General features: G+C 40.0%; 1 protein-coding gene across 1 annotated transcript in view; it reads right to left on the bottom strand.

Moving 5' to 3' along the window:
- Positions 1-1,384: 1,384 nt before the first annotated feature.
- The window catches only part of COPA (COPI coat complex subunit alpha), a 54,440-nt gene continuing 42,629 nt past the window's right edge, over positions 1,385-13,195 (bottom strand). The window contains exons 18-33 of the mRNA XM_054563117.1: positions 11,120-11,282; positions 10,871-11,017; positions 9,923-10,112; positions 9,705-9,800; positions 8,185-8,273; positions 7,901-8,024; positions 6,316-6,405; positions 6,035-6,144; positions 5,580-5,657; positions 5,346-5,414; positions 4,656-4,792; positions 4,195-4,381; positions 3,995-4,105; positions 3,493-3,654; positions 2,747-2,941; positions 1,385-1,934 (exon numbers count right to left, since the gene is read on the bottom strand). Coding sequence (XP_054419092.1) covers positions 1,875-1,934; positions 2,747-2,941; positions 3,493-3,654; positions 3,995-4,105; positions 4,195-4,381; positions 4,656-4,792; positions 5,346-5,414; positions 5,580-5,657; positions 6,035-6,144; positions 6,316-6,405; positions 7,901-8,024; positions 8,185-8,273; positions 9,705-9,800; positions 9,923-10,112; positions 10,871-11,017; positions 11,120-11,282 — 2,008 coding nt within the window. The 3' untranslated portion in view covers positions 1,385-1,874. The remainder of the gene's footprint in view (positions 1,935-2,746; positions 2,942-3,492; positions 3,655-3,994; positions 4,106-4,194; positions 4,382-4,655; positions 4,793-5,345; positions 5,415-5,579; positions 5,658-6,034; positions 6,145-6,315; positions 6,406-7,900; positions 8,025-8,184; positions 8,274-9,704; positions 9,801-9,922; positions 10,113-10,870; positions 11,018-11,119; positions 11,283-13,195) is intronic.

Raw genomic sequence — 13,195 nt, 5'->3', positions numbered from 1 at the left:
AGAATGTTTATAACTTGAGAAAGTGTTATCAAAGGCAGGCAGGTTTAGTTTGTGGATACTATGCTTGAGAAAACAACTCTTAAAGCTAAAAAAAATATAAAGGCCTGTGCTGTTTGACAGAGGAATTCTATTTCTAGTTTATCCTCCACACACACTTCCTCTGCATGTACAATGTATGTTCAGGTTATTCATTGCAGCACTGTTTATAATAGCCAAAGACCAGAAATAACTCAAATATACACCATGAAAGCAACTTACATAAATTATGGTAAATCAGACATGGTACAGAATGCAGAGAAGTAAAAAAAGTGAAGCTCTCTAACATACTGATATGAAAAAAAACTCCAAAATATGTTAAATGAAATAACTAACAAGGTACAACATAATTAAATAGTATGCTTCCATTTATGTATAAGAAGAGGATAGGGAAGAACATAATCACATCTGCTTATATATACATAAAAATTTCTGGAAAGATAAGCTAACAACAGTGTTTACTTATTTTGGGGAAAGTGGTAGGAGTGGCTGAAGAAAGGGGTCGGAAGATGTCAGAACAGCTTTTTACATTTACTAATTTTTTCAACCAAATGAGTGTACTGTTTATTGAAAATATACTTTTATTTTTTTAATAAAGATTTTATTTATTTACTTTTAGAGAGAGGTGGAGGAGGGAGAAAAAGGGAGAGAGAAACATCAATGTGCCATTGACTGGTTGCTTCTCACATGCACCCAACTGGAGACCTGACCTGCAACCCAGGCATGTGCCCTGATTGGGAATCAAACCAGTGACCTTTCAGTTTGCAGGCTAGTGCTCAATCCACTGAGCCCACCAGCCAGGGATGAAAACATAATTTTAATCAAAGGCACATCATGCTATTCTACTCAGTCTTAGCAAATAGCAAGCAAAACACTGTATTAGCAATGTGATCATTATGATATAATGTATTTACTTCTAATTAATTTTATATATGTATATGACATGTAAAACATCTAGTACAGAGACAGACATGATAGGTGCTCAATAAATACAGGCTATAATTAGCAACAGATGGAAGGTTGCAGTCAGTAATGGAATAGGGGGGCTATTTGCTTTCTGCCATTCTCACAGCAGTTTAATATATCCTATGAAAAATGTGTGCTTTGTTTTAAACAATGGGTATTTATTACTTTTGTAATTAAAAATAATTATTGAAGGAAAGATCTACTTTCGTGGGGCAGCTGTATGGAGTGAGTAGGAACATGAGAGTATCCAGGAAACAAATGGCAAGCCATGAAACTCTTGCAGAAATTTACTTTATTTAGTGTGAGAAACAAAAAATAAGAACAATGATTGTAAAGAACAAATCAATAAAAATTGATATGCATTTTTTTTTTAACCAAATAGTTTCTTTTCATACTTTAAGTTTCTGGGCACACAGAGGGTACCTGCCTCAAAGTTTACAATGCGGTATGACTAACAGTTTGCTGTGACTGAATAAAAGATGCTATCTTATTTATTACATTCAGCACCTTTCTAGCAAAGAGGAAACAATGGTGGTGGGGGAACAAAGGATAAATATTGAAGGAATTTACTAAACAAGTGTTCACCACTGAGTTTCATTTGTTCCTTGAAAGTGCTAAGCTGAAAAGACAGGTCCAACTGTGATGACAATGTAACGACCTTGAGAGAATGAAAGGTCCTCAGAGGAAAAAAAAAAAAAAAGTCAGGCTTAGACATTTGGTTAGCCACAGTAAAAGAGAAAAGGACACTTGACTTTAGGGCAGGGAAAACTAAATGTCAATTTGAAAGGTAGTTAAGGAACAGCAAGTTAGAAGGATATAGACTAATTCTCAGGTTGGAGGGAATATGGTGACTGACTACATACAAATGGGCCTTAGCGAAACTGAAGAGGACTGATCCTTAAACCAATCACATCTTTGCCAATCTCTGTCACCTGTGGAAAAGGAAACAGGAAAAAGTTAGGGATTTGTGAGGGTGAGAAGCTTAGAAGCTTACTCCCTCCACTCTTCAATGAACACAGTAGAGGTCTTTGTTATTGTTAGTGATCAAGAAAGAGCAGTGGGGAGAAGCTCTAGCTTTATCAAGTATCGCTGCCTCAAGGAGATGGGACAAATATGGGAGAAAATAAACCAATGTGCTTCTTTCTCTTTTCCTTTTCTTCAATATTCTAGATAAATTTCTTTTCTTTCTTTTATTTTTAAGTTGGCCCCCTTGCCTCAAGGCTAGGCCAAATCTCTTTTTATAATTTATTTTTTTAAAGATTTTATTTATTTATTTTTAGAGAAGGGAAAGAATAGAGAAAGAGAGGGAGAGAAACATCAATGTGTGGCTGCATCTTGTGTGCCCCCTACTGGGGACATGGCCTACAATCCAGGTATGTGCCCTGACTGGGAATCTAATTTGCAAGCCTTTGGTTCACAGGCAGGCACCCAATCCACTGAGCCACAAGAGCTAGGGCTCTTTTTTTTAATCCTCACTCAAAGATATGCTTATAGATTTTTAAAGAGAGGAAAGGAGAAGAAGAGTGAGGGGGAGGGGAGAAAAGAGAGAGAGAAGGAAACATTGATATGACAGAGAAACATCTGTCCTGTACACACCCTGACTGAGGATTGAACCCACAACCTAGGTATGTTCTCTGGCTGGGAGTTGAAGCTGAAACAGCAACCTTTTGATATTCAGGACAATGCTCCAATCACATAAGTCACCTGGCCAGGGCTAGATGCATTTCTTGAGGACAGTACTTACTGTAGTGACCCTGCAGATTTGACCCTTGAATTCAGGGGAATAGCAGGCCCCACTGAGTGGACACTTCTCCACTGGCTTTCCACGGTAGATGGGCCGATAAGATGCAGCACAGATGTCAAAAGGGTTGTGCATATCATAATTTAGCTGGTAGGCATCTGTGGGGTTCTTCTCACAGGCAGCCAGGATTTTGCGGGTCTAAGAGAGGGAAGTTATATTTTAAGAGGACTGAAAGCTGCACGCAAGTCTACTAACCTCATCTTCATGGGTTAGTAGCTTCTTTGATGCAGAATGAAATTGTACTAAATGAATACAGAATACATCCTCTATACAGGACAATATATGAAGTGATAACAATTACCATTCCTGTGGTATCAGGCTTTCTTCCCCTTCTTAGTACCAAAGAGGCTCCATGGATCTAGACCCATCCTCCTCTACCAAGTCTGAGAATTATCAGGGTCAGATCTGAAAGAGTTAGAACTAGCTTCCATTGCTCAAGAATGCTTTTGGAGAATGCAATGGGACATGCATGTGGAGGTTAGTGGTGGTGGTAAAGGGAACTCTGGAGCTTAAGGACAGGTAGAGGGTTACCTTCAGGTGTGATGGAGCTATTCTAGGTTGCCAGTTACTCTCACTCTTTTTTAGTATTATTCAGTGCTTTGTTTCAGAGGCAAGGCCTTAGTCTCCTACTCCCTCCATGTAAGAGCAGATCTGGTTCCCTTATGCTCACTGACGGAGTTCCTAGCTACCTGCTGAGCCACTTCCGGCTTGGGCCCTAGTTCCAACAGGCGACGAGCAAAGGTGGCAGCTGTTTTAAAGTTCTTGAGCTTGAAGAAGAGGTTGAGGGCTGTTCGCAGCACCAGGATCATGTGCACAGGCTGCAGGTTTGAGTGGGTGAAATAGGCTGCCATCTGTTGGAAAGAAAGAGGAATACAAGCTAGGCTGATGCTACAACTCATCCATAGCTGCTACGCATGCACTAAAAAATAAATACATAAAACATTTAAAAACTAAAAACTACAAACAGAACTGACTGTAAAGCAAAGAAGTGTTCTTCCTAGGTGTGGAAGACTGATGGGATAAAAAAGAAGGGTGGAGACATACATTCTCTCCTCACAGAAAACGGACAAAGTTTCTTACTCCTCAGATTGAGATCTGGGTTTGGAATTAAAGAATTCAGACCTAATGGAGGACTGAAGCAGTAAAGAGGGAAGGACACCTCTTTACTGCTCAGAGGGCCAGAGATCTTACCTCACACATGCGCTTCTGCTGTTCTAGAGTCTCTTTGGGCAGTTTCTTCCTTTCTATCTCCATGGACAAACCCACAATGTACTCACGGCAAATGGTAATAAGCTGTTGAGCCTGGAGGGAAGGGCAAAGGAAGGTCATGGTACAGAGGCAAGAATGTAGGGGTGCCCAGGACTAGGACACATAGCTAGACCCAATATAACCTCTGAAATCTCCTGTTTATTATCCACAACAAGGAGTGGTACACTGAGTAAAATGGAACGGAATTTTTCCACAGCCTCCTCAAATTTCCCAACTGTGGTAAGCTGGTAGCACAGTTGCAACCGTTGGATGAGGTCATTAAGCTTCAGGCCCACAGCTGGTACACCATTCTTCAGCCCTGCATCCTTCCTAGAAAGGGAAAAGTAGGAAGAAGACAGACAGTAATCAGGAATCCATTAGGACTCAACCTCTTTTCCTGGCAACATGATCACAATTACCCTACTAAAATAGTTGGGGAATAGGGTGTAGAAGGGATAAACCAAACTTTACAGAGTGGCAAGACAAAAATCTTTTCCTATTGCGAAACCTCAGCTTTGGGGCAAATGTGATCGTCCCTGAAGCTACCACCCGAAATATCTATGCCAGGTTGGAACAGATAAAAGACAGGAGCAAGGGGTCTTACCAATTGCGATTAGGGTAGCCATACATGGAGGGCAGGCACGGCAGAGCCTGATAGGTGGTACGGCCTCGGGCATAGGTCTGCAGGAACAGTTGCTTGTAGGGGCCAAACTGGGTTACCCCTACCTGCTCATGAAGGAGCTGGAATATAGGAAGAAAGAGACATAAGGATTTTGGCCCTACCACTTAAAAACTACGATACTTAACTTCTCTGTACTTGTTTCCTCATCAGTAGCTTATACTTAATTATACAAACGATCTCATTCAATAATACCTATAAAGCATTTAGGATAGTACCTGGCACACAGTCAACAGTGAATAAATGTTAGTTGTTGTAGTTGTGGTTGTTGTTATTATTGCTATCATAGCACATGGCTTAGTGTTCAAAATATATACCTGTTCATGAGGGGATGCTTCTTACTTCACTAATGTGAGCCAGAAAGCAGGCTATAAAATGAGTGAAAGATAGCTGGAAAGATTTACCCTAGGAGATTACTAGGCCAAATGGAAAGCAGGTAAAAGGAAGATCTGATGAGACAAGTTTCCTCAGTCAAGACTAAGGGTTTCCATGATAAATACAAGCCTCTCCCCTTGTGGGTGGGATAATTTTCCTTTGGCTAAAGTGACTCAACCATCTCCCTGGGACTCTGGTCAAGATACACTCAACAAAAGCCAAAGCTACTTTAAGACTTACCCGCATGGCTGTTTCAAAAGAGCCTGCAAGGATGTGATCAACTGGAAGCTGAGAGTTATTGCACCAGATCTAACAAGAAAGAGAAAACCCAAGCCAAGTGAGATCTTGCTCATACTCTTCCCAAACTCTCATATATTGTATCTACAGTAGAAAAGTATCAATACTCTTAAACATCAATCGATTATAGCCAGCTCAGAAATACTCATCCCCACAAGGCTATTCTTCCCTGTTTACCTGAGTTGGGCTGGTTCCCTTGGTGGGGGGCACAAAGAACCCATCCTCAGCTCCACCAGCTGCCCCAGAGGGTACATCCTAAGGGAAAAACAAAAAGTGTGTCATTTTTTTTTTAAGTCATTTAAGCACTCTGCCCTGATGTCTCTAAGCAAAGCCCTTTACTTGTTCCCAGACTCTACCAGAAAGTAGGGGTTGTGGTTGTGGGAAAAGACCCTCAAAACAGAAGCAGCTTCACCAATAATAAAATATTTTAGCTTGCTGCCTTTCATAAGCTGCTACTGGCACAACCCTGATTATTTCATTCTTCTGTCTTTGAAATGGGAGATAAAGAGGGTCTAGACCCTTTCCTTTTGGGGTCCTCAGGACAGGGGTGGTGGTGGCAGGGGGCAATAAGGCCACTGGCTTCCACAGGGAGAAGGAGAAAAAAACCTTATAGGGGTAAGAATCCCACGTACCAACTCAGGAGGGAGCTCCAGATCTTCTTCTACATCCCAGCCACCACCTTCTTCCTGTCCCTTTCCAAGAGCATCATCTCCCAAACCTTCTGAAGCCTCAACAAACCCATCTGTAAGGAAAATCCAGGCTTAGGACAGATCCTTGTAGTGACACATTCTTAGCAAAACATCCTTGGGATCCTTGTTAGTCCCATGGTTTGGAGCCCTGCAGGACTAACCACAGCCCACTCCTAAACCAGAGGGGCCACCTGCCCAGGCGAGTCCTAGCACATTATTCTTACCTTCATCCAGCTGCAGCTCTGCATCCTCCCCCCAGCCCTCAGTACCAACAGTGTCAATGTCAATGTCAGCAGCCAGTGCTCCTCCCTTCCCTATAAAGGAAAAGGACAAAAAGAAGCTGGTTATAGTCAGGCAAATATGAGATATGGCCTCCTCTGCAGACAAGTTGCATGCTTACAAAAACAGGTGACAAAGTTCTGTCCACTTATTGTTTTTGTTTATTATTTATTTTTGTAATATATAAATTATGCTAATTTTCAGTAGGTTTCACAGAGAGAGGGAACAGAAAAGAGAGAAACAACTGGCCTTCCTGCTACCAAAACTCCCTCTTAAACTATTTTTTACTTACCAACTTTTGGCTATGAACTTCAGAATTTCTTGCTGAGATCTTTGCTAAGTTATCAGTACAGTGTGCACAGGGCATGAGGACAGAGTCAACTAGAGGAGATGGAGGAAAGATCAGAGGTGGGCACAAAATGCCTAAAGGTCTATTTAGGTTCTAAGTCAAGAAAAATGACTTAGACATATCTGAGAAGACAGGAGGGTGAAGGGTGGGTGCAGTGGCACGTGTCTGCATATGCCTATGTGAACAGAACTGGAGGTAGCCGAACTTGTACATTTATCATTGTACATCATGAGTGATAAAGTACTGGAGAGTATTATTACACATATGGAAAAACCTAAGGAAATACACCAAAATGTTATTAGTGGTGGTTATCAGAAACATGGGCTAAGAGACATCTTTTTTCCCACCTGTTTTCAAATGTTAAGGATCTCATATGTTTTTATTTAGGTTTAAAAAGACTGTATATTATAACTCTGGCACTTCAGTGCTCCATGAGGCTTCATACAGAAAAAAAGGACAGATGAAAAGGACAGGAGAGTAGATGGTACTCTTTAGGACAGTTTTTTTAAAAAATATTTTTAAAAAGATTTTATTTTTTTATTTTTAGAGAGAGGGGAAGGGAGGGAGAAAGAGAGGGAGAGAAATATCAATGTGTGGTTGCCTCTTGAGCGCCCCCTATTGGGGACCTGGCCTGCAACCCAAGTAGGTGTCCTGACTGGGAATGGATCCAGCAACCCTTTGGTTCAGAGGTCAGCACTCAACCCACTGAGCCACACCAGCCAGGGCATTTTAAAATTTTTTTTTTTTTATTGTTTTAAATTTATTTTTAGAGAGGAAAAGGGAGGGAGAAAGAGGGTTGGAAGCATCTACAATCCAGGCATGTGCACTGACTGGGAATAGAACCAGTGACCCTTTTGTTTGCAGGCCGGCCGGCGCTCAATCCACTGAGCCACACCAGCCAGGGCTCTTTTTTTTCTTAAATACAATTTTTTTATCAATCTTTTTAATTGTTTTTTTTTTTTTTTTTGAGAGAGAGAGAGAGAGAGAAAGAGAAACACTGATTTGTTGTTCCACTTACTTATGCATTCGTTGGTTGATTCTTGCATGTTGCTGACTGGGGATCGACCCCACAACCTAGGTGTATCAGGACAATGCTCTAACCAACTGAGCTAACTGGCCAGGGCTCTAGGACAGTTCTTCACAAAACAAACAAAAATACTATGGAAGAAGTGGGCACTTACCCTTGCTGGCAATGGAGCCTTCAAAGAACCCTTTGGACACAGTTAATAAGGGCCAATTGGTATCCAATGGCATGATAGGTGCAGGTGGTTGGAGCAACTTGGCATTAGGGTCAATGTCTGGAATCTGAAAGGTAGAAAAAGATTAAAAGCAAACAGCTCTCAGGAACCATGTAGGGAAGGTAATAGACTGTCTTCAGGTGTCCTTCACTTATATCTGTAAGTTTAAAATATCCCAAGATCTCAGAGTTAATCCTGTAAAAGGCACACATATAATAAAGACTCACTCTCTCCTTTTCTAGGTCAAATGTCTCTTTCAGGCTCTCAGCTTCTTCATCTAAGCCATGGGTAGCAGCTGTGAGATAGGCCAATGACTCTGTAGAGAAAACAGACTTTGTGGTATAGGTACATTTCCAAGTGAATGCTGCAGTCGGTAGGCAGACTCAAAGATATCTCCCCAGTGATCCCTGCTTCCTGATATTCAAGTCTTGGCATAATCTCCTCCCCTTAATTGTGGGACAGACTTGTTGACTTGCTTCTAATGAACAGAACATGGCAGAAGTAATGAGACAACAGTCCTGAGATTAGGATATAAAGACTGGCTTCCATCTCGGGTCCCCTTTCTTGCTCACTTGCTCTGAGGGAAAACAGTTGTCATGTTGTGAGCAGCAGTATGGAGAAGCCTACATGGCAGGAAAATGCCATCATCCAGCCAATAGCCACCGGGAATCTGAGGACTGCCCACAGACATGTAGTGAGTGCAGCAGTGGATCCTCCTCCACTTGAGCCTTGAGATGTCTGCAACCTTGGCCAATACCTTGACTGCAGCCTCAGGAGATACAATGAAGACAGAGGCACCCAACTAAGCCATGCTGCATCCTGAAATAGTCAATGACTGTTGTTTTAAACTACTAAATTAGGGTTCAACTTGTTAACAGTAATAGATTACTAATAAAGTTGCTTATCCTTAAAATCTGGGATGAGAATCTCATCCCAGTGTTGATGAGAATCTGGGAATCATTGCTGACTCCTCTTTTAAACATTCCCTATCCAGTTCTTTAATAAATCATGTTGATTCTACCTTTATAGGTCAAATCTGATAACTGCTCACCCCTTCAGTACTAGCACCTTGGTCCAAACCACATCTTTTACCTTTCTTGTTCCCCAATGTATCTCACACGCTAGTATAATACTTGGTATATAGTGATGTCTTAAAAAAAAAAAAATCCCTTGAATATATAAACAAATGAGCAAAATCTCCATACTTAAAATAGAAGAATAAAATTCTAATGGCATGCAGGTTTTCTAAATTTAGAAATTTAGACTCGCTTTAGTCTAGGTTTTCCAGACTAAAGCAAGTTTTCTCATCCTTGACAAAATGCAGTGCCACTTCAGGATAGCCCTTCTTCTGGAGATAAGCAATGATAGACTGGCCTACTAGTTTGGCATTTCTTACCATGTGCAGTACCTAGACATTTGGGATGGGGTAAAGCAGGAAGAAGAAATTACTTAGAGGAAAACTAAGTCCCTTAACTGGGGTGCCCCCTCCAGGATCTTTTGAAACCTTCTAATTTCTCCATTACTATTAAATATTTTCATAAGAGTGCTTGGCCACACTGAATGTTCTGGCTGTACCTCCATCTGGCTTTCAAGAAAGCCTTCTAAGCATGGTAGGAGCACACTGTCTCTTCTGAAAACCTGCACAATGAAGGCAAATGCCTCACCATTATACATGAATAACTCACCATGAGGAGAAAATAACTTTCTAAGTCCTCAAAGGAGCTTGTGGGTTTGAATAGATACTTACTCTGTCCACAGTTCTTCAGGATCCGCACCCGTTCTGACACATCACCCAGGTACAGGGCATTCTGATAATGGCCACTCATGTCCTTCCGAATCTCAGCTGCACCAAGTCAGTTAGAGACACCAAGTTAGGTCTTCTCTCCTAAGTTCTCTCTCTCCTCTAGTTACTTTCCTCCTTCCCCCGTGGGCCCCTCTTCCCAGCCTTAGTTTCTGGGGCCTCACCAATCTTCATCATCTTGCGAAGTTTCTCTAGGTTGCCAGTGATAAGGTACAGGAAGGAAAGTTTGTCAAAGTTTTTGGTGCGCTGATAACACATTTCCACAATCTGGTGGTTCCCTTGTAGCAATGCCACTTCTCCCAGCTTTTCCCAGCAGTTCTTGTCATCTAGCGCTTTGGCTGCTTCCAGGGCAATCTAAAGAATCCCCAGGGTCAGAGTTCACAGGATGGGTACTGTGGTTCCAAACCAGGAACTATAGTCAAAGAGTTTGCCTCTAACCAAATTTCCCAAGGAACCTCTATATTTTCAATCACATCTAGTTTTCAGTCTAATTCTACTGAAAATCCTATCAACAAATATCCATTTGGAGCCAAGGACAAAAGAATTACATCACATTATCCTCCTCAGAAATTTATTTGCAAAATGATCTAGCAGTTGCTGTTTCCATAGGACCAATTCTTTCTTAAATACCTCATTTCCTACTTGTCAAGTCTGAAGGGGTTTTAAGGAAAACAGAAGAAATAATAAAAGAAGGAAGTTTCAAACTGAAAAAATCAATGTTCCTAAGGCCTCTCCCTATTTAAAAATAATGCCTATAGACCCTAGGTCCCAACATTTAATAAGAAGCCAATCAGCAAGTCAAATGTCAAGGGAGTAATGCGATTTTTCTAATTCCACGCTATCTTGCTCTTATTTTAGAAGTCATTGGATTCAGACTGAGTATGACAACAGTAGAAATGCTGTGGCAGAAGCAGATAGGAAAGAGTAGAGGTGGGCAAACCACAACAGAAATATGGCTCTATCTAACAACTTAAAAAAAAAAAAAAAAAGAAAATCCCAAATTCTCTTATACTGGCTAAAGAAGTAAGCCTAGAATATTGCCTTCCCAATGCCATTCTAACCCTCTTACCTTCTCCACACTGATATGAAGCTTAAAACCACATTGTTCTCACCTCAATGTTTCCACACTCTAGTGCCAGACTAAAGCGAGTTTTCTCATCCTTGACAAAATGCAGTGCCACTTCAGGATAGCCCTTCTTCTGGAGATAAGCAATGATAGACTGGCCTACTAGTTTGGCATTTCTTACCATGTGCAGTACCTAGACATTTGGGATGGGGTAAAGCAGGAAGAAGAAATTACTTAGAGGAAAAATGGAGTGTTGCCCTTCTCAATACTCTTAGCTTGTTTTCTTCTTTCATACCTCATCATACTTTCTGTTGATAAGGGCCAGCTTGAACTTGAACTCAGTAGGATCAATGGTGAGCACACGAGGACGACATTCCCTATCTAGGCAATATACATTGTTGCCTTTCACTCTTGTGACATAGATGGGTAAATCCAGTGTTCGAATGATCCCATAGTCCCTAAGAGAAGTTAGAGAGCATAACTTTCAGGGAGTGAGAGGGAAAGTCCAGCCAGTAAAGAGATAGAACAAGCCTAGGACATAGACTTTTATCTCCTCATTACCCTTTTGTCAAGTGCCATTTGAACAATGGTATAGATAGGAAATGATTCAAAAAAGGGCAGGACTAAAGATATATTTACTTATTATTTTGTATGAAGTGGAAAAGATAAGGGCAAATAGTATGATCTTTTTTCACAAGCTCTTAATTTACGAGCTAACAGACATGACTATAGGAATCAGACCTAAAAATTAATTCAAGTTCTCATATATAATCACTAGTTAACTATGGACAGTTAATTCTTTCCTTATAAGGTATAGGAGAAAGTAGAAGAGAGATAGCTGTGAAGAGTTCTGACACACAAAGAAATGAAAATAAAAAGTTTACAAATTAAAGCTTACAGGTAGAGCTAACATAATACTTGATGGATAACTTATAGTGTTAAATGCATATACTGTATTAAAAGAAATATCGAAAACTAATGAGCTCTAATGTATATATTAGGAGAAAGATCACAAATTAATAAGCACCATCTCAAAATTTTTACTGTTTTTTTAAAGTTAAATCCATAATGTACTTAGAAGAAAATAATTAAGCCAACAGTACAAATTAAAAAACAGAAAACAATAAAATACCTAGGAATAAATACAACCAAGGAAGTAAAAAACCTGTGCTCAGAAAATTGTAAGACACTGGTGAAAGAAACTGAAGAAGATACAAATAAGTAGAAGCACACACCGTGTTCATGGATAGGAAGAATTAACACCATTGAAATGTCCATACTACCAAAAGCAATCTACAGATTCAACACAGTTCCTACCAAGATACCAATGATGTATTTCACAGAACCAGAACAAATATTTCAAAAATGTATATCGAACCACAAAAGGCCCTGAATAGCAACAGTGATCCTGAGAAAGAAGAACAAAGTTGGAGGAATTGCGCTAATAGCAAACTATACTATAAGGCAACTGTAATCAAAACATCATGATAGATCATTGGAACAGAAAGAGAGCTTAGAAATAAACTCACACTTTCATAGTCAATGAATATTTGACAAAGGAAGCAAGCACACACAAATAAACAGTTTATTCAATAAATGCTGTTGGAGAAATTGGGCAGATATGTGAAGAAAAATGAAACTAGAGCACCTTCTTACACCACACACAAGAATAAATTCAAAATGGATTAAGAACTTAAATGTTAGACTTGAAACCACAAAATTCCTGGAAGAAAACATAGGCAGTAAAATCCTGGACACTGCTTGTAGCAGTATTTTTTCTGATATATCACCTCAGGCAAGAGAAACAAAAGAAAAAATAAACAAATGGGACTACATCAAACTAATAAGTGGTTGCACAAAAGAAAACCATCAACAAATAAAAAGACAACCCACTGAGTGGGAGAACATATTTACTGATACATCTGAGAAGGGGTTAATATCCAAAATATATAAAGAATTTACAAAACTCAACCCCAAAAAACAAACAATCCAATTTAAAAATGGGCAAAGGACCCGAATAGACACTTCTCTAAAGAGGACATACAGGTGGCCAATAGACATATGAAAAGATGTTCAACATCACGAATCATCAGAGAAGTGCAAATTAAAACCACAATAAGATATCACCTCACACTGGTCAGAATGGCTATCATCAATAAATCCACAAACAAGTGCTGGTGAGGATGTGCAGAAAGGGGAAAGCTTTTGCCCTGTTGGTAGAAATGCAGATTGGTACAGTCACTGTGGAAAGCAATATGACGTTACCTCAAAAAATTAAAAATGTAAACTGTCTTATGACCCAATGATTCTAATTCTGGAATTTATTTGAAGAAACCAAAAACACTAACTCAAAAAAATAAAAGCACCCCTA

This window comes from Pteronotus mesoamericanus, unplaced genomic scaffold (assembly GCF_021234165.1).
Source record: "Pteronotus mesoamericanus isolate MK-2021 breed Mesoamerican mustached bat unplaced genomic scaffold, CSHL_Meso_final scaffold_705, whole genome shotgun sequence".
In the NCBI taxonomy this organism is placed as follows: domain Eukaryota; kingdom Metazoa; phylum Chordata; class Mammalia; order Chiroptera; family Mormoopidae; genus Pteronotus; species Pteronotus mesoamericanus.
This window is presented reverse-complemented; position numbering and strand designations above follow the sequence as displayed.